Source organism: Vombatus ursinus, unplaced genomic scaffold (genome assembly GCF_900497805.2).
Source record: "Vombatus ursinus unplaced genomic scaffold, bare-nosed wombat genome assembly UNPS02014820.1, whole genome shotgun sequence".
Classification (NCBI taxonomy): Eukaryota; Metazoa; Chordata; class Mammalia; order Diprotodontia; family Vombatidae; genus Vombatus; species Vombatus ursinus.
This window is the reverse complement of record NW_020954598.1, coordinates 23,907,693-23,932,508: the sequence shown is the minus strand read 5'-3', so window position 1 is coordinate 23,932,508 and position 24,816 is coordinate 23,907,693. Positions and strand designations below refer to the sequence as shown.

The window sequence follows — 24,816 nt, the reverse complement described above, 5'->3', positions numbered from 1 at the left end:
CGTAGCCTGCAAAGGGGGCCATGATTTTGCTGGGCAAAGGCTTCACTGGCTTCATTGGAAGGGACACAGGCTAAAGGGGGTGGGCCTTGTTGTGGTGTATTGGTCATTTTTTTTTTTTCTTGGTGAGGCAATTGGGGTTAAGTGACTTGCCCAGTCACACAGCTAGTAAGTGTTGTGTGTCTGAAGCTGGATTTGAACTCTGGTCCTCCTAACTCCAGGGTGGGTGCTATATCCAATGCGCCACCTAGCTGCCCATTATGGTGTATTAGGAACCTCTTTTGGCTACTTCAAAGCAGACTCTCACTTGCCATCATCTCTTAGGAACCCAGGAACATAAGCTCCCTGTGGGTTACTGACCTGCACCCAAAGGCAACTCTGGAGATAATGTGATTAATTCCATTCTGCTGTTCTCTTACCAGTATTTGGCGAAGCAGAATGACACTAACCAGGGGAAAACACAGAAGAGTAAACTAGGTTTTAAATAAGGATACTCTTGAGCCTCCAACCCATCCTTCCCAGGGAACCTCTGCTAAAGTCGGCCTTTGTTTGCAGAGCTACCCCAATTCTCTTCCCAAACTTCTTTCCCTCAGAACCACACAGGGTCCCGTTGGCAGAATTGGACCATCCAAGTGACTGGTTGGTCAGTCCATAGCTGGCTTTGGGGCTTCGGCCCAGGCTGGAATGAATGCGGGAAGTACAGGAGAAACAAGTCTCTTCCTTCCGGGTCATCTTGCTTTTCATCTCTAATGCACTTACATCATTACCTCAATTTTCCCTCTATGTCACATCCCCCTAGTAGGCTGTGAGCTTCATTTATGGAGGCAGAGATCTCTCGTGCAACTAACTTGTGAGTTCTGCCATCAGGAGGTTCCGAATGGCCACTGAACCTGAAGGAACTGAGCAGGTCAACGTGGAAATCTCCCTTGACACCTTCTCTGAGGAATGTCAAACAGAGAACACACTTGTACATTTCTAGGTCACTTTATTTTTATATACATGACTTTTGGACAGAAGGCAAGGGAACAGTGCGGGGTGAATACAGACACTGTTACAATCATGCCTCTAAACAAGTTCCAGAGAAAACTAAAGATATGCAGAAAAATGCCAGAAGACAAACGTAATAATGCCACTAAGCAGGAGACTGGACAAGCAGAGAGTTTTCTTCTAAGTCAGCAAAGCTGATGTGGCTGATTGTCCTTATCCTTCCAGGAAGAGCAGTGGGAGATGGGGGGGTTCTTGCCAACTCCCCCACAAGCAAAGCAAGGCACTGCTCCCCTCATGGAAACACATGGAAACCTATCAGAATATTCCCACATGGCAAAGCAACATTCTATGGTTTGGGGGGAGTCCCAGCCCATTTCACAGACCTGTTGGTGGCCTGACATCAAAAGCCCTGTCTTCCATTTTTTTGCAAGTGGCTAGTGCTTACTCATTGGCCCCCCGTAAATACTGTACAGAGATTTCAAACAAAAGCACCCATGTGTGCTAGGCTCCCTTGCCATCCCTCTCTTTGGTCCAGTGCTGGGATCACACAGCCCCTCCCTCCAAGTTGGCTAAGAGACACAGGCCACTGCAGGGGATGTAACGGGCAGGAGGAAGGACGGCAAAGGGCCCATCAACTCCAAAGTGTCCACTGCCCAGTACCCTTGGATGCCAGCCAGACTTTTTGGCCTCTCCCCCTTAAAGTTTTGGCCAAGCAGTGTCCTGGTATGCTCTGACAGCTGGCTTTTACTAGTTATTTCTGGGCAAGCAAAAGATACCTTCCCCATGCATGTGGGACTGGGCATGGCCAGTGACCAGGAGTGGGGCATGTGGTCTGAAAATGGTATCCTTGGAAATCTAAAACACTTCTACGGTGGTCACCTCTATGTTGTTCCCTGCTCTAAGGCCAACCTTAGAATCTGCCATTTTTACATCCATGGGGCCCAGCCCGGGAATACTGGGGCCCAGAAACACTGAGTGAGTAGGCACAGCCTGTTCATTCTCAGCAAGGCGCAGCTGGGCTCGAAACGAAGGGACACTGTCCCAAGGTCCCAGAAACGCAGACTGCTCCAGCCAGGCAGCTCACTGGCTGGAAAGCTAAAGCAGGCATGCTGCACAATCTCCTAGACATGTGTCTTCTCCTCTGCATAGCACTGGGAATGAACACTATCTGCTCTTAAAAGGCACCTATCTCCCATAGTGGAGACCACAGCACAATACAAGGGAGAAGTGGGTCATTACCAGAAGGTCCAACTCAGATGAGCTGTTCTGCCCTCAAGGGATCACTGGGGTTAAACCAGGCAATGGCATTTTAACATGAAAGTCTGTTCTGCCCAGGGCTCACCCCAAGGTCCAGATCTAGAGACCAGCCTACCTCGGAGGGAAACTCTCATAGCTCCAGGGTCCAATTTAAGATGTAGTGCCTGGATGTCTAAAAAGAAAGAGACCATCTCATGTCATGGTCTCATCTAGAGATGGCTCAGCTCCCTTTCCACGCTGAAGCCAGGATAGACGTACGGTAACAATGATACATGCTGAGTTCCCTACAGGAAGATGAGGTTAAAGATGTCATACACAGAGCTCTCTCTCGTGCATACGCATGCTTCTCAGTCCCTCTTGAGCCTACTAGCATGAGCAGTTTGTCCTCACTGAGCTGTCCAGACTGGCAGTACCACTGACAGCCCCTGGTAGACTCTGAGTATCCAGGTTAGCTTGTAACTCCTGGGGCTTTGAGTTAAGTCCCAATATGGTGGATGATTTCCCAAGACCAGTCTTATGCTTCAGATCTGCAAGCCAGGGTGAGAATATACAGAGAAGGAATGGCAAACAGCCTCTGGCCCTCTGTTCTGGCCCTTCCCACAGGCACCAGGAGAGAGGTAAGGGCTGGGTCAAGTACCCAAAGCACTGTCAGTCTGGGCTGAGAAAACTAACCATCAAGCTTTCTCTTTGCCTTCGCTCCAGCTGCCTCCCTTGGATTATGCTAACCATGGGGCACTGACTAGTAAGAAGACTGTTCAACAGGAAGAGCACACTGCCCTGGTACTTCTTACAACTTAATCCACTTCCTCCAGAAACTTCAGCATCTACAAAGAGTCCAACTCCAAGGGAAGAACCCCGGTTAGTAGCTGCTTGAGAAGGGAGTACAGAGGAAAAAAATATTAACAAGCGGGTGAACGTCAGTGGGGAAAACAAAGCCAGCTAGCCACCCTCACCACTGCACAGGGCAGCCCACACCTAGGGACAAACCTGAGAGCTGGCCCAGAAGGAGATAAAAGAATCCTCAGATGTCACTCTCAACATGCTCCCTTTTCTTAAAATTCAGCAGGCACAAAAATCAGAACCCACCATGGGCTACTGGGCCTGCAGCCCAAGCTGCTCATTTCCAAGGCTTGCACTTCTAGGTTCTGTGTTCTGGTTTTTTGTTAAGTGAGTCCTGCTGCTCCTGACCAAGCCACACCTGAAGCAGGAGGTGCAGACCACTTGACACCTTACAGTTTTATAGGAGAAGAGCAGCAAGAAGCAATATGGCAGCCAAGGCCAGAGATCTTAGATCTTAGAAATCTGGAGAGATTTAAGTGCCTTCTTTCACTGCCCTAAACCAACAAGGCTCCAGCCTCTACAACTAGGCTTGGCCAACCACTAAGAGAAGTTGATGGCTATAAGCAGCCCTGGTCATAATCCATACTCCACCCCCTCCCCACCCACCTCCCAGTGCCCAAAAATAATCTGCTGGGGGTCGGGGGAAGGGAAGGAAGTAGGAGGGAATAGCAACAAAATTCACTCCCCTAGGTTTGTGGAGGAAACACTTCTCATGCTGCTGGAGTTTGGGTGCATGCTATCAGGTGGAAAGAAGTGGGGTGGGGTTCAACTAGGGGTACCAAGGAGAACCAGAGGAGGCCAAATGCTTGCTAAGGCCGGCCTCTGCTAAGTTCCTATGCTCCACATTCACCTGGCTTGTTTTAACTACCAGTCCAACTTCACACACCTGTTATCTTGCCCACCCCATCTTCAAATGGCTTAGTTCAGTCTCTTGCAGCTCAATTTTAAAAGGCAAGAAACAGCAGAAGCAGCAACAGCAGCAAACAGCTGGGGGGGGGGGGGGGGGGGGTTTCCAAAACTATCTGTTCAGGCAACCGGGCTTACCAGAAAAGTCCCACTGGTTGTTTTTCCCCATCCCCGCTAGGATGCAGAAACACACACACACACACACACACACGCACGCACGCACGCACACATGCGCACACACACTCTATCTCTTTCTCTTAGTCATTTCTCTCTGTTGTCCACAGACACAAGAGAAACCTCATATCAGACTATTTGCTACCCAGAGTCCCTCTTGCTTTTCCCCACCTGCTACAGGTAGGTCTGGTGACCCCCAGAGCCTCTCAGGAATAAGTGACATGCAAGAGCCTGGGGGCTGGAATGCCTGACTGAAAAGCCTGCCCTTCAGTCAGGCTCCTGCTCTCAATTGCTCCCCAAGTTTGAGGCTTCAAGTGAGCCAAAAAAAGGACCAGTGGAGTCTAAAGAGCCTTGTGGTCCCTGGCCCCCACCTGAAGCCTCCTTTTGGCCACAAACCAGGCAGAAGCCTGTGAACTAAAAAGACCAGAGCAGCTGACAGTCTCACCAAGGCCAAAACATTCGGAGATCCTCTTCCTAAGCCAGCCTGGACAAAGTCATCAAAGCCACATGGTTAATAAAATGGCTGAGCACATCTTCTGCTTTCTCCTCTCTCTCCTTCACTTTTATATATATGTATTCCAGGCTACAGCTAAAATCATTTCTTTTAGTTTACACCAAAGAGAAATATAACCCTTTAAAACCAAAGTCTGTCTTGTCTGCCCTCTGTGGTGAGTTCAGAATGGGTGGTCCCTGCCTGTGGGTAGAGGGGAAAGGGCTCTGGGCAGTGACTGACACGGGGAGCCCAGCGTAGGACACTACTGGTTTTCCTCCCGCATCTGCTCCATGATGGTGATGAGGCTGTCTAGGCCAAACATGTAGCCCTTGTCGGGCCCATCGTGCACAGTAGGGTCATCCCGAAAGCCCTTGAACGTGCTGTGTGCAAAGTCAATCATGCGGACGTCCACCTTGGGTGTGGCAGAGGGGGATGTCTCGGGACTGGTGCTAGGGCTGGTGCCATCGGGCATCGTCTCAGGGAGCCCCGAGTCCACATTCTTCGAGCGCGTGTCTGCCCGGCGCTCTAGGAACATCTCTGCCCTGCACTCCTTCCCATCGTAAATGATGAGGAGGGAGCTTGAGTAAAATCGGTAAGAGGCCTGCCTCTCCAGCACAGACTTCAAACCCCGAAGTTTGCTCAAGATGGGCTCAAAAAGATCTCTCCGGAGGTCCAGGCCATTGTGGAGATACTGGTAGAGAGCGTTGCGGAAGCCTTCAATCGAGAGCCCACGACCATAGTATTTATTCCTGCACAAATAATGCCCTGTGTCCAGCTGAAAAACCTGAAAGATCAGGAGATACTATTAGTACAACAGTTATGGACGATGACTTCGGTGGCTTCCTTTGGCATGGTCTGTCAACAGAGCAGGGTTTTAATGGATACTGTCATCCGTAAGACCATGGTGAGTCCAATTCACATAGGACATGACGGTACAGACAGGAAAGAGCCTGAGTCTACCCCTTAGGCTAAGGGTCTGTGCCTCCCGCCTCTCTTCCCCATCTGCTGCACCCCTCTATTAGTAGAAGGCTAAGCTGCAGCAGTGGACCCACCAACACCTCCCTCCAGAGCTGGTTTCTGGGAACCAGCAGGGCCTCCTTAGTCCAGAAGAAACCACAAAAGAAAGGCAGGATACTGAGGAGTCTCCACTACCTCCTAGATCCCGAGGCTACAGGAAATACCCCTTAGCTGAGCTTTGGGCTCTAGAGAAGATCCCAAAACAGCCACAGTCCCTATGAGCCTCCAAGAGCCATTGTCCAGATACCTAGGTCTTAGGCTGAAAAGTAAAAACACGAAGGCTGAATAGCTCACCTTCTGCAGGCATAAATAGGGCAGGAAACGGTCAGGGAGCACCCTGTGGTGGAAATTCCCTCGCAGAGATGACTCTGTGACCGTCACACTCCTGAAGGCCTGGCCTGCACAGGACCCAAAGTGGGAAGGGGCGGGTTGAAGGTGGCTCACGGATACACAACCCCTGAGCCTTCACCTCTGGCACTTAGGCTCACAAGCAAAAGCATCCGCCAGCAGAGGGAGCCCTGACACTACCAGCAGCCCCTCCTGGGGCTCATCCCCAGCAGCAGCCCCAACGGCCACGCCGGGGCCCGTACCTGCATTCCACAGACTCGGACGCCCAGAGTGGCAGAGGTGCTCTGCTCACACTTCTTCATCTGCCGGGCAGCCTTCTCCTCGGAGGCATCATCGCCGTGCTGCCTGGTCCCCATCTTCAGATCTAACACACAGGGGAACTTGAAGTGATGTACCACATTCTCCAGCAAGAGGAACTCTAGAGACTCAAGTCAAGGAGACTGCGTGCCTGCCCCCGGGGCCGGGCCAGGTGGGGCTGTGCGGGCTCAGAGCAGCCACCTGTCTCCACCTATCTTGCTTCTGCAGGCAGGTGGCTTCCTCTTTCAAATGAGCCTCCTTGGCTAGACCACCTCCAATGCCCCTTCTGGCTCTGACTTTGATCGTCCCTATGTTCACTTGTTGAATCCCCATCTTTTTGTACCTTTGTTTTAAAATTTGTCCTATCTTCAACTCAATACAGTGTTTGTACACAGTACGTGCTCAATAAATGCTCACTGGGTTGGTGTGGATCCCTGTGATCTCTGATCTCTAAGATTCAATTTGCTCAAATTTTCCCATAATGGGGTCATTCTTACTCATTGCTTTACACAGTCATAATAGGGACTCTATACATTTTAACCACCATTAAAACATTTAGATGAATTCTGTAATATTTGAATGCCATATAAATTTTCAGAGATGAAAGGGACCTTAGAAATGATCTAATCCAATCCTCTCATTTCATGAGGTTGGGGGTAAGTGGTGGGAAGGAAGTGGAAGGGGTACAGCCAAGGTCCCCTCAGAAACAGAACCTGGTTTTAAACCCACATCCTCCTTCCCAACCCTGCCACCACACATGGTAAATGCCTGTGCTCTGACACATTCAGGCACATCCCTTCAAATCCTCTTTCCTGAGATGTTCACAGCTTTAGTGGAGTCTTTGCAGCACAAGTATGGCCAGTCTGACCAATGCCCACAGGTGCAATGATCTCACTCCCACACTCCCAGAGTCACTGATAATCTGGGGTCATGCTAGACATCTTTCCTACTGCGTCATTCCCTCTCTGCATCCAAATCAAGTGATCCTTAAGACACCTGGAACGTCTGCTGAAGAAGTTGCTCTTTTCTCCCTCCCTTCTCTTTGCCCAGGTCCCTCTTTCATCACCTACAACACCTTGTTGGCAGTCAGTGCTATCAGGCGTAAAGACTTGGCTAAACGTGTGTACATGTGTGTACTCTCATCCACACACACAAAGTAGGGGCAGATCAAGCCTGTTCTAAGTCTAATTATCTTCCTTTATATATGAAGAACTAAGGCTTAGAGAGAAAAAAGGACCTGCCCCCATCACACAGAAAATGACACGTGACAACAACAACTCGATGTCTGGCATTCTGATTCTTGAACCCTGGCCAGCTACACACAGGGTAGGAAATTTTTGTTTAATCCTACACACTCTTTACAGTAGCATCTGGTATCCTGTAAGACTGAACCCTATTATGTTCGTAGCCTATTAGGATCTACTGGCAAGTTTTCTAAAAAAAAGACTTACATGCCTTCATCCCTGTATTGCCCCAAACACCATGTAATTAGAAGCAGTAATTGCTAGTTCATGCTGATATCTAAGCTTTCAGATCTCCACCTTTCTGCACCGAGGGCAGAGGAGCACACGAGAATGAACCACGGACCTGCCAGTCTCTACGCTGTGTAGCCGTTGCACTGCCGGCCTCTCAAAGCACTCTGTTAACCACATAGCACTGTCTACGTAGAGGTCTTTAATTCTGATTTCACAAAAGCACTAAAAGGGGACTGGGCGGCATGAAGAACAGAGGTGAGGCACACAACCTTGCCAAGAGGACCAGCAGGAGCCTCCCGCCCGCCCACTCTGGAGGATACTGTAGAGCTTCCTCTCCTTAGACTCCGAGCGCATCCGGCTCAGCTGCTGCTTGTGGCAGCGCAGGCTCCAGGGGTTGTAGCTGATTTTTTCTGAGCTCAGGCCGCTGTTCCCATCAAGCATCTGGAAGGGGACATCCGAGTGGATGTGCAGCTCCACCTTGGGGCTCTTCAACTCCTGTGAGCTGCTGGGGGAGGAAACAGCACAAGAGTCTTGGGCAAGGCCCCTGACGCCTGCGGACTGATGCCCTGGGCACAGGACCGCCGAGGCTCCGAGGCTGCTCAGCCTGCCTGTTCCTGAATACAAGTCTCTGCTCTAACAGCTGCACCTCTGCTGACACATTTCTAAGTGGTTACGTTAGAAGATCACAAGGGCAGGGAACTCCCTCCCTCCCCCCCATCCTAACTTAGGGACAGCTCTGAACGTACTGGGAGCTGCGACGGGCCTTCTGGCCCTTGCTCTCTTCACTCAGAGGACATACAGGATTTTATAAGGACCCCGTTCCAAAGCTCGTATTCCATAAGCTGGGTATCAGCTCTTTGTTAAAAGCTTTTTTTCTGGCCCTCCTTTTACAAGATGCTCAGACAGTTCATCTTCCTCCCCCTCGTGTCCAGCCCGTCACTACAGTGTCAGAAGACATCCCCCTGGTGACCGTGCTGGCCCAGGCTCCCCTGCTCCTGCATCCTGTTACCTGTCTGTGCTCTCCGGGGTCAGCCCCGCCCGTTCCTCCTTGTGTTCACTGCCGCTGCCCGAGCGGTGAAGGCTTCGGCGGGAATGCTTGCGTCGGGGCTGCTCGCGCTCTGGCGGGTCGTCCTGCTCCAGAGCCTCACTTTCCACGTAAGGATAGGCCACCAGGTTAATGTAGCCATCGCTGTCCCCCTCAAAACAGACAGACACAACACCTGCCAAGAGGAAAGGGACAAGACAGGCCATAAGCATTTAAGGCGGTACGGTGGAAAGGGACGTAGGCTACATCACCCTGCCAAAGATGGAGACGCGTCACTCTTCCTGAGGAGCTTCAAAGAAAATGAAGGAAACTGGGTGTTTCCGAGCCTCCCCAACCTCGTGCCTCCTGCAGAAACAGAAACATCACAGGCAAGGGAGGAAAGAAGGCCAGGAGAAACCCTCCAGACACAACAACTTCCTCAAGTGTGTCTTGACCACAGTGAAAGCTCTTAACCCTTCCAGACCTCCTCTTTCCTCACCTTTTTTTTTCAGGATGAATTCCTTACTCGTGCTCCACCATAAAGTACGTTGCTTCCTGGGCAAGTACGCCTATCTTTAAACCTGGGCTGTGAGTACACTGCTCTATCCCTGTTCCAGGCCTTCCCACCTTTCACCCCCACACCTACCTCATAAAATAAGGGGTTGGATTAGATCATTTCTAAGACCCCTTTCATCTCTGAAATTCATATGGCCATTCTGTTATTACAGAATTCATCTACAATTTTTTAAAACGACTGTTAAAATGCATAGAGCCCTTATTATGAAGACATCAAACAATTAAGGAATAGATAGGGTCTCTCTTCCTCCTTTTTTCTCCTCTCCACCAGTGTTAGCAAGGAGTATTTTAGAGGCAGATGATATTTCCCAAATTAACAGCTTTGAGATGTGTAATTCAGCTCTTTCCCTCATCCATGGGGTTCTTCCACCACAGGACCATAAGCACTTTACAGTTTAGGTACATTTTTCTAACCCTTTTAGGTTTTTCTTTGTTAATGCCCCTCCTACCGCTGCTAGCCTAATACAGTCATTCTATTAACAAGCTGGGCACACAGCGTCTCCTGGATCTTTACCAAAGGGGCTAAGACTATAAATGCCAGCTCAAAAAGAAGAATGAAAAGTAATGAATCCTGGACACTTAACCAACACCTGGAGGTTGGCTAGGTCCCTTCTTAAAGTCTCTTCTGGGTCAGAAATTCTCTTCTATGCTACAAGAAGAAAAGGTTCCAGGCTCTAGATTTAGGATTGGAAAGGGACCTTAGGGGTCATCTAATCCAGTTCCTTCATTTTTTCTTGTTTTTGTTTTTTACTTTTGCTAGGCAATGGGGTTAAGTGACTTGCCCCAGGGTCACATAGCTAGTAAGTGTCAAGTGTCTGAAGCCACATTTGAACTCAGGTCCTCCTGACTCTATCCACCAACTCCTTCATTTTACAGGGGGAGTCTTGGTGTCAAGATTAATTCTTCAAGCCTTCTTTGAGTCATAAGGATAAAGAGACTGTCTTCAGTTGTTGCTGGGCTTATAATAAGGACCAAAATATAAAAAAAAACCTTAACCCCTATAACTTAATTCTGGCTCAAGAGAAGGACATAGCAGCAACATGGCTGATTTTAACCTATCTTTTTCTTAGATTTGTGGATAGATCAGCTCTATATGCTCAGAAAACATTTTTCTGAACTCTCTTTTCCACAAATGGGCAGGAAGAGCTGGCTGAGTCTGGAGAATCTATTGGAAATAGCCTGTAGCAATAACCTTCAAGCGTCCTCAACCACCATGGCCTGTGGTGAAGGTTCCCAGCTTCATGTATAACAATTACCTTCATGATCCCCAACCAATCAAATGCTAGCAAAGGCCATGCTATGTGGAGCAGACTAATCTACAATTTCTACATCAGATTCAAGAAAGAAACAGAAATCTGGAGGATGAAGGGTCTGTTATGGTGTGTGTATATATACATTTGTCTGTCAAAAGAAGCAGGTGGAGAAAGATTCGATGCCCCATTACTGGTTCAAAAATTCCAAATTCAAACATTTCCCCCTCTTTTGCCTTCACCCTAGGTAGGTAGGAAAAGAAAGGCACATTTACTAACATTTGGCCCAAGTCACAATTTTCTGGGCAAGTAGGTTTTTGTAAGACTGATACACAAGAGGCAGATTTTGTTATGTCACCTCTCCAAAGTCTACCACCAATAACCCCAAACTATGTTTTATTTTAACAGAAGACATTAAATGTCATTTAAAAATCTCTGTAATTACTGTGCCAAAAATAACAGTAGTGCATCAGCTTTACTTCTGCTATGGAAATGGGAAGAACTGAAAGTAAACATACGGAACAGGTCAGGTCCTAAAACTCTTTAATTAGGAAGAGACTGGGACCAGGAAGAATAGTCTCAAACCCACCTGACTTTCAACAGTCTATGGTACTCCAGCTGGGAAGCTGTTTGAGTGCTCCTGCCCAGCCTCCTAGAGCTCCATGAGCTTGTCTGAAACACGTCAGAGCTAATCCTGAGAGGCCTCAGAGCCCTCCAAGCAGCCACAGGAGACCCAAGAGAACGTCACCCTGAGCATCCTCCACACCTCATTTTATAGACAAGGAAGCCGAGGCCCAGGACAGTCCAGAGGCGTAGTCAGTGGCAGAGCCAGAATCTCGGCGCCCCAGTGCTGCACTCTCTCCACTGCCTGGCACTGCTTCCCCTGCCCAGCCCCCACCCCCAATTCTTACAGTTGGAAGAGAGTAAAAGTGAAGTACTACAACCAGTCTGACCAGAGATCTTAAGATAGGACAGAAGGATGTAGAGGAGAAAAGTGTGGAGTTAGTAGACAACTGACTCACAGCTGAACTCCAACACTTGCATCCTCTGATTTCTGGAAGGCTCAGGCTCCTCATGTGTAAAGTGGGTGACAGTATATACCTGCCTCATAGGCTACTGGAAGGATCACACGACTCATGGCACATCGTTGGCTCTTCTTTCCAGTCATATCAGTGCATGCACTGCGTGTAGCTTACAGGGAAGCAGAATCACACGGAAAGCTCTGCCTCCACTTACTAAGCTGCTGACAATCAGAGCCAGAGCAGCAGGGGCTTAGTACAAACAGCGCTGGAGGGCTCCACACCCCTGCTCCCCACCACAATCCGGCAAGTCACAGCCACACTGCTTGTTCTAAACATCCCAACACAGCAGAGAGGATCAATGGCACTGTCAACGCGGAGAAATCTGTCATGTTGTGACTGATGCCAGGATAGACTACCTCCTTTTCAGCACAGACTGACCAGAAAAGCCAGCTCCTTACAGACACAAGGCAGGTCTGAGTCACAAAGCCGGGAAGAGATGGGTTAGGGCCTCTAGTCCTTCCCTAAGAAGAAATTTTAACATATCAAATTCTGCCCCAGCTCCCTCTTTCCTCAGTGAGGAGAAAGCTCATCCCACAAGGAGTTCAGATGCCACGAAGGAAAGATAAACACCCAACTTCTGACATCTTGGGAAGGAAACCCAAGGAAACCCATTTCATTTCCCCTTCTCTCAAGTCAAATGAGGCCCATCCCATAAAAAGTAAATAAAAAGAAATGGTACAAAAATGGTTACCAAGGGGTAGCTAGGTGGCTCAGTGGATAGAGTACCAGCCCTGAGGTCAGGAAGACCCAAGTTCAAATCCAGTCTCAGACCAGACACTTGACATTTATTAGCTGTGTGACCCAGGGCAAGTCACTTAACCCCACTTGCCGTGACAAAAAAAAAAATGGTTACAAAAATCACTGGATCCTAGATGGAAAGCTATAAAAGGCCTTAGAAGTCATTCAGTCCAACCCTCTCATTTTGCAGGTGTGAAAACTGAGTCTCAGAGAGTTTAAGCCACTTGCTCAAGGTCACGAAGTTATTAAGTGGCCAAGGGGTGCCTCAAACCCTATGACATTTAGCTTCAGTCTTGTCACTCTATCACACAGCCTTCCTCAAATGCACACAATTTGTGAACTTATAATACAGAGACTTAACAGTCAGTTTCACTAAGCAGAGGAGTGAATAGCTCACCAGTGGGGGACTAGGAGATACTATTCTTTCCCCTTTCCTGAAGTATCAATCCTCACCTCCTTTTAAAAACTTTCTGTGGACAAGACCTCACCTTTACTTCATTACTACCTACTCTGCTGCTCTTCACCAATTAAGAGAGCCCCTCCTACCAGACTTTTCCTAAAAAGCAAAGATGACAATCATTCACATAGCTGGGTTTTATTTCCTTGCTACTGTCCTTCACATGTCATTCCTCCCAGGCCCCAATCCTTCTCAAAATCCCTTCTAATTTATCTAATGTTCTTTATTATAGACAGGCCCAGGGTTGACAATGTCTTTCCTCCCTCATTAGCTATCTCTTACACTTGAATGAAGAAAATCTCTATCTAAAATACTCTTAAAAAAAGAAACAACCCAGGAGAGTTCCACCTCTTCTGCATAAGTCCACAAATGCAAGGCACTAACTAGAGGACGCTGCCGCACACTACAGAAGTCTGATCAACCATAATGCCTCAATGCAGCGTACGGCACAGTACAGAGCGCCGGATTGGGACTAGAACCTAGGCAGGGGTCAGAGGACTCACCACCTGTGGGACCTTAGACAAGTCACATAACCTCACTTGGCTTCAGTGTTCTCATCTGTAAAATGAAGTGGTGAGACTAGATGAATTCTAAACATATCCTGTTTACAGGCCAACTGGAACTCATTCTGGGAGGAAAAAACCTGAGAACTTCTCAGTCCCTTGCTAAAATCAACACCACAAATGGAGACGTCTTTCCATGACAGGCTTATTTAGAACATTTAGGAAAAAGTGAGTGAGCTGTTCTGGAATGAAAACCACAACTGTTGCTTCTGGGAACAGGAAAACACAATTACAACCCACTATTAACTAATGAAAGTAACTAGAAATAACATCTAAAGATAATGATGGAAATCCACCAAAGCAGAATGCCGCTAATGGACAGTGTGGCATAACAGAGTACAGTGACCAGCTGGGGCTTACCTTTGTATTCAGGGGTGAACTCCTTCATTTCAGGGGGGAGAGACTCATAGAAACGCTGCTCCCGGGAAATGAGTGGCTTGCACACAGTGTGGTCATCATAGCGCATCATGCTGCTATGACCGCCCACCTGATGTATGAAGGGCTCCAGGAGGACTCCCGGGTTTCCAGCTCGACTTGCATTCTTGCCATACTTCCCCACTTCCATGGTTTGACAAACACACATCGCGTTGGGGGCCAGTCGCACAATGAGGGCAAAGGGAGTAGCACATGGGCCACAAGAGAAGAGTATGATGGAAGACCCTGGCTAGTTGAAAGCCAATGTTTGGAGTCTGCTTGCCTTAATCCTTCCTGTTTAAAAAAAAAAACAAAAAACAAAAAACAAAAAAACCAAGGAGAGGAGAATGGGAGAGGAGACAATAAAAAGATTTTTTTTAAAAAATGAAGTTAAAATAAGGAAAAGTAGATATATATCAAATCTCCCTAAAATTTTAGTCTCTATTGTACCCAATAAACAATAAATTTATCAGACTCTCCTGTTCCTCATACCCCTTGTAAGTTCTCCTAGACATCCTCTAACCTAAAAGACTAATTGTTAAGGCCCTTTAAAAAATGATACATGTCCCCTACACCTATCAACCTTATATCTCATGTTTCAAGAAAGGACAGCTTAACCACAGAACAGCTTTATGTTTATCATGTATGACTCACTCCTGTGCCTATTCAAAGTCATCTCAATTGTAACTCAGAGGAACAATGTTCAGTTGGACTGAAAAACAGGACTGTAAGCCCTATTTAAAAATCTCTAGCTTTCCAACCCTTTCACCAAGGACCAGTAGCATCTTGGGATGCAAAAATGATTCACTATTTTCAAGAGAAACTCAGGTTTCAGATTTCCCCCTAGATTTGCCTCACCTAAAGTTATTGCTACTTTTCCCAATCATACAACAAACCAGCCTGATAGCTTTCCCTCACTGACTAATTTCATGGTGGAAGAAGAAAGGAAATGAGGGTTAGGGAGTTCCTTGGCAGATAGAAGGCCCTTTTATAACTTCCTAGTATGACCTTTCAAGTAAATGTTATCTCAAGGAAATTCAAGTGGTTCATGAAGCTAGGAATCAGGAAAGCAGCAGGTATGCTATCACTGAAACAAAGAGGAGAAAATAGAAATAAAAAACTATAGAGTGATGATATAATTCTTAGCAAACCCAAGAAACTTGGCAGACTGTGTCATGGTAAACAAAAGTAGGATGTTTCACTGCTACTCTTCTAGGGTGCCTAAGCTCATTGGGAGACTGGGCAAATTCTCCAAGTTCTCTCTACCGCAACTGCTTCATACACAAAATGCGAACAACACCTTGACTTCAGGGAGATGGGAGAAACTAATGAGACAATACAATTGAAAGTACCCCGACTTTTTTGATGAAAGGAGGTACAAATGAAATCTTCTTTAGTATCTACACACTTCTTCCCAACTTCCTCATTAATTACAGTGCCTCCCCAGTTAGAGCAACTTGGTTATAAAGTTTGGAAATACAACCCACTAGCCCTACCCCTAAAGAAGGGAGAGGGAGTCCAACAAAGCAGGTTTTATATTGTCTCTAGACAAACACCCTCTTTCTTTATTAAATGACCCAAACTCCAGAGGCCAGAGAGGATATATAAGGATCCAAAAAAGAATTACTGAATAAAGGAAAAGAAATAAGAATAAGGAATATTCTTTCCCTCTCAAATAATTTTCCCTAAGGTTGCCTACTACATGATATAGTGGAAAGAACCTCGGAATCATAATAGCTGGATTTGAGAGTCCCAGTTATTTGGGTAAATTTAACTAAATTTCTGTAGTTTTCAATTTCCTTATCTGCTACATGCAAATAATTTTACCACCTGCAAAGAGTTGTTTTAAGTAAAGTGCTTTGTAAAGTGCTTTGTAAACTTTAAAGTGCTATAGAAATTAGTTTGTCATCATCAGTAGTAATGAAGGCTGGGTTTTAGGTTTTCATTTAATAAAAAGCAAACATGAGTTATTTTAAGTTCTCAAACATTGGGAAAAAGGAACAAAGATTTAAAAGGATAGGACTCATGAACGGAATATAGCTATGGAAGGGTACAGCTTGTTTGGAAGAAACAGATTTGAGAGAAGGGATAGCACCAGAATAAGAAGTATAAAAGGAAGGAGAAAAGAGGTGATATATTGAGTCGTCCTACAGACTAGCCAGCTAGGTGAAGGATATGAAGACTGTCTATGTGCATGTATGTGGTGCTTTCACATTACAGGTTGCAAATTCAGAGAGGGAAGACAAGAGCAGTGAGTCTGATGTACTCAAATGGATCTGCTGGAAGTTCCCTTCAGTGATGCAGTGATGCAGATCACAGCTTGTCCAGGCCTCCCCCTGTGAGACTCCTGCCCAGGTCCTGCCACCACATTCCACACAGGAGATCTGCCCAACCTGCTGGAGGGCTTCTTCCATCTCTCCTGCCATCACAAAGGCCCTAGTGGAGCTCTGGCTGTTGACACATCACCCTTCCCCCTTACCACCTGACCAGTCTCTCTTCTCTCCTTATCACACAATTCCTTGATGACAAGTTTTACTCCTGTTCTTCTTTCAAGTTTCTCGTGTTGCAGCCTGAACGTACTGTTCCTGTGCTATCCTTTAAAATTTTTTGGAGCTGTTGTATTTCACGTTTTGCTGCTATATAAAAAGTAAGACCAGTAGGATGACAGTATTTTTAAATGGGCATTTGCTTTCACGGTAAGCTTGAGATCATGAATGGAGCAATTTCAATTTCCCAGAGACAATAATACAATCTGCTCTCCCTTTCTTGTATAACTCTGGGTCTAACCTGTTAATCTGTACTGTCTGTTGAGATGTACAAAGTAACAGCTCTACAGTTGCCCATTGAAACACCTTGTAATGTCAGTAATGGCTGTCCACATACTTGGTCTCTCCTTTATGAATGGGAGGGCGACAACTCTTTTGAGTGATTACACGTGTCTTTCAAGAGACAGTTCGGCAGTGTTCTGGGGTTTGATGAAATTGGCACAATGTCAAATACACATAGGAGGAAGATGACCATTTCCTGGCTTTTCTTTTTCAACTTGGACTCTATGGTAATCTCTTCCATCATAATGGCAAGCACTTTTGACAAAAATACATCCCGTTCCATGTTTCCGTATTAGAATTAATATTTTTTAATCAGAGGGTCACTTACAGTATTATTTCTTTTGTTTCATATTTTAAAAAGAATCTATATGGTAGCATTTTGCTCTAAAAAAAAAATCAAGTGCATTTTTATCATCAAGAAACAAGCACAGTATGACCTTCTTTACGTGAAATGGAAAAGACGTGGTCCATTGTTGGATATTGCTTGTTGAAAGCCTACCTGCTCCTCCAAATTACTTTCTGAGGATCCCCTTGATTCATGTGTAGATAGATGCCTCTTGTAAAAATTCTGTACTAATGAGATCGAAGGCATACTGACTGATAGTCACTGATGCTCTCAGTTGCCTTGTATGTTGGTCCCACAATGCCCTCACAATTGTTGTCAGCTCCAGCACAGATCTTCTCCATAAACACTTGGTCCAACATCTGGCTCCTCTTCCTTTCTTTGCTTTCTTTAGTACGATTTCTTTCTAATAAGCACATTAATATGTTGGCCAAAAACTCACAGATGAGGAAACTCTAATGCTGCAGGTCAGGGATCTATCTCTATTCACCCTATCTCTTTATTAGATAGTACTGCTCATAATTGTCCATCATCCTTTGTAAGAGTCTAAACAAAAATTTAAATTCTAACCTAATGGTGCTTTTGGCAGCCTTTTTTTTTTCTATTTGGTGAGTAAACTAGTTGTTTTGTAATACAGACCCTGCACAAAGTAGGAGCAATAAATATCTGTTTATTGACTATGGCTATTTTCTTTGTTGTGGCAACTAAATTGCACTGGTTAGACTTCTTTAAAAATTATTTTAATCAGTGTTAATGTCATTTCTGTATACCATTTTCCATTTGACTGTCAATTCCTAATTTAAATAGTTCAGAACTGAGAAAGGAGAGAGAAAAACATAAATGGGGGAAAAATGGATGGAGAGAAAGACACAGATAGTAATCATAATTGTGAATGTGAATGGGATGAACTCTCCCATAAAATGGAAGTGGAGTGCAGAGAGGATTAAAAACCATAATCCTATAATATATTGTTTACAAAAAACACACTTGAAGTAGAGGGATACACACAGAGTAAAAGTAAAAGGCTGGAGCAGAATATATTATACTTCAGCTGAAGTAAAAAAAGCAGGGGTAAATAGTTCAGGACTGATTATTTCAACTGTATACCATCTTTTTCCCATTCTTCTTTCTTCTTGTGCTTTATTATTTCTAATCCTAGCTATGACAAATCATGGTTTGACTGTACAAATACAGCTGATTCTTGGATGACTCCTATATCAATAATAATCCATCTTTTCCTATCTATTAAAATACAATCTATTTTGTTTTCTGCAATGTTAGTTGGTACTCACCATGTTCAGTGTCTACCAATTATTGAAAGTGTTCGTAATATAGAGTCTCAAAGTTTCAGGGTCAAACACAAGTCTGTGGCCTCTTATTTTTCCTTCCTGAACTATGGCTTTTCTATTTATTTCACCCCATTCTCACCTTTTCCTACCTTTCCAGTCAAAACAAAAACAAAAAACAACCAAGTATCAGAGTATATATTGACTTAATTTGGAAGGTCTAATTAAGTATTTCATAGAATTTCTTTAGCTCTTTTATCTTCAACCAGTGTTAGTATATAAGAGGCAATTATTTTCATGGTAGCCTCTCTGCAAAAATTTATCATTAACACTGCAACACCCAACGACCAAACATACCAGGAAATGTTTCTTGACATCTTCGGATAGATGATAAAATCCATCCCATCAACACTTTTCTTTGCCTCTTCTAGGATACCTGTGAGTCATCCTTCCATTTATCTACAACTTTCTTCTCTCTTTTGATTTAGAATTTACAGCAAAACATCAAGATTGACATATGATTCAGTTCCTCCAGCTTTATGCCCACTTACTGGGGCAGCTAAGTGGTGCAATGGATGAGACGCCAGGTCTGGAGTCTGGAAGACTCATCTTTGTGAGTTCATATGTGGGCTCAGATATTTACTAGCTGGGTGACCCCGGACAAGTCACTTAACCCTGTTTTGCCTCAGTTTCCCCATCTGTAAAATGAGCTGGAGAAGGAAGTAGCAAATCACTCCAGTATCTCTGCCAAGAAAACCCCAAATGAGCTCACAAAAAGTTGGAAAGGACCGAAAACTGAACAATAACAATGGTCATTAGACAGAAAAGGACCTCATATTTAGAATATCAATAGTCAAATTAAATTTATAGACAGTTGAAAAATGTGTGATTCTTATTACCCTCTGGTACCCTCTGCCAATCACTTCAAAAGCAAAAAAGGACCACAAAAGGATTGAAAGCTACTTTGGCCCAAAAATTCATCACTAAGTGGCCAGTTTTAATGGTGATATACCTTCTACTTAGGCACACTGGTCCTTGGAAAACTGATGCGCTCTATTGCCAGGGCTATCCTGGCAGCCTTCTTAGCTGATACAAACTGCCAGAACTCATGTTCATCTGTCACAGTCTTGAAATCTCCACACCTGAATGAGGTATCTGAGAACTTTAATATGCTGAATTCAATTCAACAATTACTAAGCACTTTCCATGTCTAGGCATGGAGTGTTCTTCACCTTTTCTGTTAACAATTTAGTTTACTTTTAAAAAAAGATACATTTTATGGGTATCTTCTGATTCTGATCAAAATCATTTTAACTCCCCACACCACATAAACCTTGCCTTGTGGCAAAGAATAACAATTAAGCAAAAACATCCTATCAATAAAGCACTGGACCTGAAGTTAAGAGGACTTGAGTTCAAATCCAGCCTCAAACTAGCTGTGTGGCCAAGGCACTTAACCTCTCTCAGCCTCAGTTTTCTCAACTGAAAAACAGGAATAACAACCTTGCAAGCACCTACCAAGCTCGAAAAGTTGTTGTGACGATCAAATGAAATAGGTGCAAAGCACTTCACACAGTACTTGGCACATAGTAAGTGCTATATAAATGTTAGGTATTTATTATGAATATTACTTATTAGTATTAGTAGTCCCTTGATTAAGCCATGAGGAAGGAGGTTTGTTTCATTAGTTGTTCTCTAGGACCTTCATTGCTTTACACTTTCATTTCTGAATACAGCCCTCCCCCTCACAGTGAGCCATCCCCCATAAAGAAAAAGAAAGGGAAAAAAAGCAGTTCAACCAAACTAACACACCCACATCAACTGAGTCAGCCTGCATATGGAATGTTCCATACCAGGGTCCCCTCTGCTGCAAAGAAGGCAAGGAAAAATGTTTTTTCACCAAAGAAGGTGCTGTTACTTCACTGGCTTTTTAGAACTTTAGTTTTCAGACTCAGAGTTCTAATTTCTTAGAGTGAGCTTTCATCTACAATGTTTTAGCCACTCTGTGTATTGTTCTTTCGGTCTTGCTTATTTCATTCCGAATTAGTTCATACAAATCTTCTTTCTACATAACAGTATTCCATTATATTCACATACCATTGGAGTTTTTTCCTTCTTCAGTCATTCCCTCACCAATGAGCACCCATTTTGTTTCCAGGTCTTTGCTCCCATAAATAATGCTGTATGGCTATTTCGGTATATATTGACTGGACTTTTGCTTCTGACTGACTTCCTTGGGATTACTTAGTCAAAAGGTATGGACCATTAAGTCATTTTTCTTGACTAATCTAAACTGAAATCAGTTAGACTCCTTTCACAGTTCCACCTGATGTCATGTCTCAGAAGAACCAAAAAGGGGAACTGACGTTTTTGGCACTTTGGCTTAATTTTAACCAATGAAGGAGGATATAGTAGAAGCAATGGGAACTGTGGGAGAAACCCTTCATTTTAAATAGAACTTAAGAGTACATGAGAGTGCTTACAGTCCAGAAAATAGAAAACTTAGTTATGATCTGGAAGAGGGAATAGACTTACTCTATATGGTCCTAGAGGATAAAACAAGGACTAACAGATGGAAATTACAAGGCAGAAGCCCAATAAAAAACATAATGAGGTAAAATCAGAATTTTCAAAAAATGATACTCAGTGACTTTAGATAGTGAATTCCTCATCACTAGAGGCTATATAAATTACTTGTCAGAAGTTATAATGGCTTCCTGCGAGGTGTATGAGGTGAAATTAAATGACCTCTTCGATCACACTCAATACTATGATGCCATGAAAGGTTAGAACATTGAGGTAGGTAGGTTTTAATTTTTCTATGTTAGCATTTACACAGCACTTTAAGATTTAAAAAGAACTTTACATGCGTTATCTCATTTTTGATCCTTACAACAATCTAGCTGTAAGGTAGGTGCTATTATTATTTCCATTTTACCAGTGAGGAAACTAAGGCTGAAAGAGGTTAAGTGACTTGCCCCAGGGTCCTACAGCTAGTAAGTGTCTGAAAGAGTACCTGGGGTCTTCCTGGCTCCAAATCCAACACTCAATCCATCATACCACCCAGCTGCCTTCTATTTTAATTCTGTTATACAACTCTGGGTGATTCATTGTTCTGTGGTAAACAGGAGCTAGAATCTCACAGATTAATTAATGAAAGTTTACAAGCTAAGACTAGTCCTTTTGTAGTAAGATCGTTCAAATTACCCTGTTAGGGTAAAAAGATCAAGGGAGAAAAGGGTAAATTCAATTGATGTCACACAATAACAATTTAACTATGTAATTTAACACAGTATTTTTTATTCATTCAACTTAACTGTATTCCTCCTTAAAGGAGAATTCATAACCTTTTACAACTGGCCACAAGGAGTCATGAGTGCTCTAAGTACCTGTTGTCTATTATTATTTTTTTAATGGAAGAGAAGAGGAAAGGAGAAGAGTACCAGTGAATAATAGGTACACACAAAGCAAATGAGCCAAGCAAAAAGGTGATACATTTAGAGAAATGAAGCATGTACAAAATGACTTTCTCCGTACATCATACTATGTGAAGAGATCTCTTTACAGTCAACTCAGACTTTTTAAATGAGTTGGACACAGAGGCCTGAGGGCCATTCTGTATTTTAATCTGTTTCATAAACAGAACAAACTCCAGCAGAGAAATTACTTGAGCACTGGCACGTATTCAGGAGCAGCTGAGATTTCTTTCTTTTTCCTTTGTTACTGAATATACACAGAAGGCATGACAGGGGCAGTTCAAGCAGCATGAAAAAGCCATCAAAAACAATGTAACAAAAATAAGGTTTCCCCACCAGTGCAAAGACTCATATCAACCCTCCCAATAAATGACAGACTACTAACCAGCTAAGCAGCATATCCATAGGTTAAGAATCATCCTCTCAAACTGGCCAAAAGAATATAGTTCAGTAAAAGCACAAAGATTCTGTATCCAAGAGTTTCGTAGATTATCCAAGACCCCCAGTAAACCATCAGAAGAGCAGGGATTAGAACACCCTAAAAAAAGTCATCTGATTCACAACTGAAAGAACCTTTCACCACTGACAGTTCTTTCCCTTTGAAATGTTATAAACCCTTTGCCAGGAGCAGCTATTAGAAGATAAATTTTCATGTTTTATTTTAATAAAATTTTATTCATAGCTGTTTTTATATCACCTACATTCCCCACTTACTCTCTCTACCCCTTCCCAGAAAATAAAGAAAAAAGAAGGAAAAAAGTTCAGCAAAACTAAGCAATATATACAAAATTATGTCTCATTACACACAAATATATAATAAATTCACCATGTAACTTTCTAAGCTATCCTGCTTGTCTGTGATTCCCTTCTAGCTTTCCTTCTGTTCTATTCTGTGAATTTCAGAAACATGTTTCAATGACCCTCATTTTTCTTTCTTTCTTTTATTTTTTTGGTGAGGCAATTAGGGTTAAGTGACTTGCCCAGGGTCACACAGCTAGTAAGTGTCAAGTGTTTGGTCTGAGGCTGGATTTGAACTCAGGTCCTGCTGACTTCAGGGCCGGTACTCTATCCACTGTACCACCTAGCTGCCCCTCCTTTCTTTTTGGGGGGTCACATTATTTCTAGCTTGCCTTCTCCTACCCAAATTGAGAAAATAGAAAAAAAGCACTTGTAAGAAATATGCAAGCTTCTACATTAAGGGACTGAAGGACTTGGAATATAACATTCCAGTGGTCAAAAGGAGATAGGATTACAACCAAGAATCACCTACCCAGCAAAACTGAGTATAATCTTTCAGGGGAAAAAATGGATATTCAGTGAAATAGAGGACTTTCAAGCATTCTTGATGAAAAGATCAGAGCTGAATAGAAAATCTGACTTTCAAATACAAGACTTAAGAGAACATGAAAAGGTAAACAGAAATCATAAGGGACTTATTAAGGTTGAACTGTTAACATTCCTGCATGGAAAGATGATATTTGTAACTCATGAGACCTTTGTCAGTATTAGGGTAGCTGAAGAGGAAAAATTACATATATGTATATAGAGATAGAGAGATAGATAAGTAGAGGGCACAGGATAAGTTCAAGATGAAGGGGTGAAATCTGGAGAATAAAATTAAGGGGTGAAAGAGGATTATACTGGGAGGAGAAAGGGAGAGGTAGAACGGGGTAAATTATCTCACATAAAATAGACAAGAAAAGGCTTTGACAGTGGAGAGGAAACGGGGAAGGTGAGAGGGAATGAGTGAATCTTATTCTCATCAAGTTTGACTTAAGGAAGGAATAACATACACAATGGGGTATGGAAATCTATCTTACCCTGCAGAAAAATAGGGGGGGAAGGGGACAAGAGAGCAGGGGCATGATACAGGGGAGGGCAGATTGGGAAAGGGGGTAATCAGAAGCAAATGCTTCTAAGGAGGGACAGGATCAAAAGACAGAATAGAATAAATGGGAGGTGGAATAGGATTAAGGGAAATTATACTTGGTTTTTCACAACATGACTACTATGGAAGTGTTTTGCATGACTGCACATGTATAACCTGTATCGAGCTGCTTGCCTTCTCAATGAGGGTGAGCAGGGAGGGAGAAAGGGAGCAAATTTGGAACCCAAAGTTTTAAAAACAAATGTTAAAAAAGTGTTTTCAGGGACAGCTAGGTGGCATAGTGGATAAAGCACCGACCCTGGATTCAGGAGGACCTGAGTTCAAATCCGGCCTCAGACACATAACACTTACTAGCTATGTGACCCTGGGCAAGTCACTTAACCCCACTACCTAGCTCAAAAAAAAAAATTGTTTCCACATGAAACTGGGAAATAAGATATACAGGCAATGGGGTATAGAAATCTATCCTGCCCTACAGGAAAATTGAAGGCAAAGGGGAAAAGAGAAGGGGCAGGGAGATAGAAGGGAGGACATATCAGGGGAAGGGATATTCAGAACGCACGCTGTCTTGGGGTGTGATGAGGGATGGATGAGGGAGGGATGAGATGGGGAGAAAATCTGGAACTCACAATCTTGTGGAAGTGAATGTTGAAAACTAAAAATAAATAAATTAATTTAAAAAAAATACGCAGTCAGTGAAGCAAAACAAATTCCCACATTTGCTTTGTCCAAAAACGTAGGTCTGATTCTGCAACTTGAGTGCATGAACCTCTCTATTAGGAGCTAGATAGCAAGCTTCATCATCAGTCTTCTGAATTGCAGCTGGTCACTGCATCAAACAGCGATCTTCAGCCTTTCAAAGTTGTTGTCTTTGGGAATCTCTTTAACTTCCAGTTCTTTGCTATAACAAAGAGCACTACTATAAATATTTTCGTACATGTGGATCCTTTTACTCCTTCTATGATCTTTTTGGGATATTAGGTTAGTAATGGTATCTCTGGGTCAATGGATATTACATAGCTAAGTGATATTTTGGGCACAATTCCAAAGTGCTTTCCCAAATGGCCAGATCACAAGCTCTATCAATAGTGCATTAATGT

General features: G+C 44.0%; 1 protein-coding gene across 3 annotated transcripts in view; it reads right to left on the bottom strand.

The window, feature by feature from the left end:
- Positions 1–965: 965 nt before the first annotated feature.
- The window catches only part of IP6K1 (inositol hexakisphosphate kinase 1), a 73,066-nt gene continuing 49,215 nt past the window's right edge, over positions 966–24,816 (bottom strand). For 2 of the 3 annotated variants that reach the window (XM_027836877.1, XM_027836876.1), the window contains 5 exons: positions 13,842–14,189; positions 8,801–9,011; positions 8,112–8,296; positions 6,262–6,437; positions 966–5,438 (listed from right to left, as the gene is read on the bottom strand). In XM_027836877.1, the coding sequence (XP_027692678.1) occupies positions 4,917–5,438; positions 6,262–6,437; positions 8,112–8,296; positions 8,801–9,011; positions 13,842–14,064 (1,317 nt within the window). In that variant the 5' untranslated portion in view covers positions 14,065–14,189 and the 3' untranslated portion in view covers positions 966–4,916. The remainder of the gene's footprint in view (positions 5,439–6,261; positions 6,438–8,111; positions 8,297–8,800; positions 9,012–13,841; positions 14,190–24,816) is intronic. The other variant, XM_027836878.1, reaches the window with a different exon arrangement.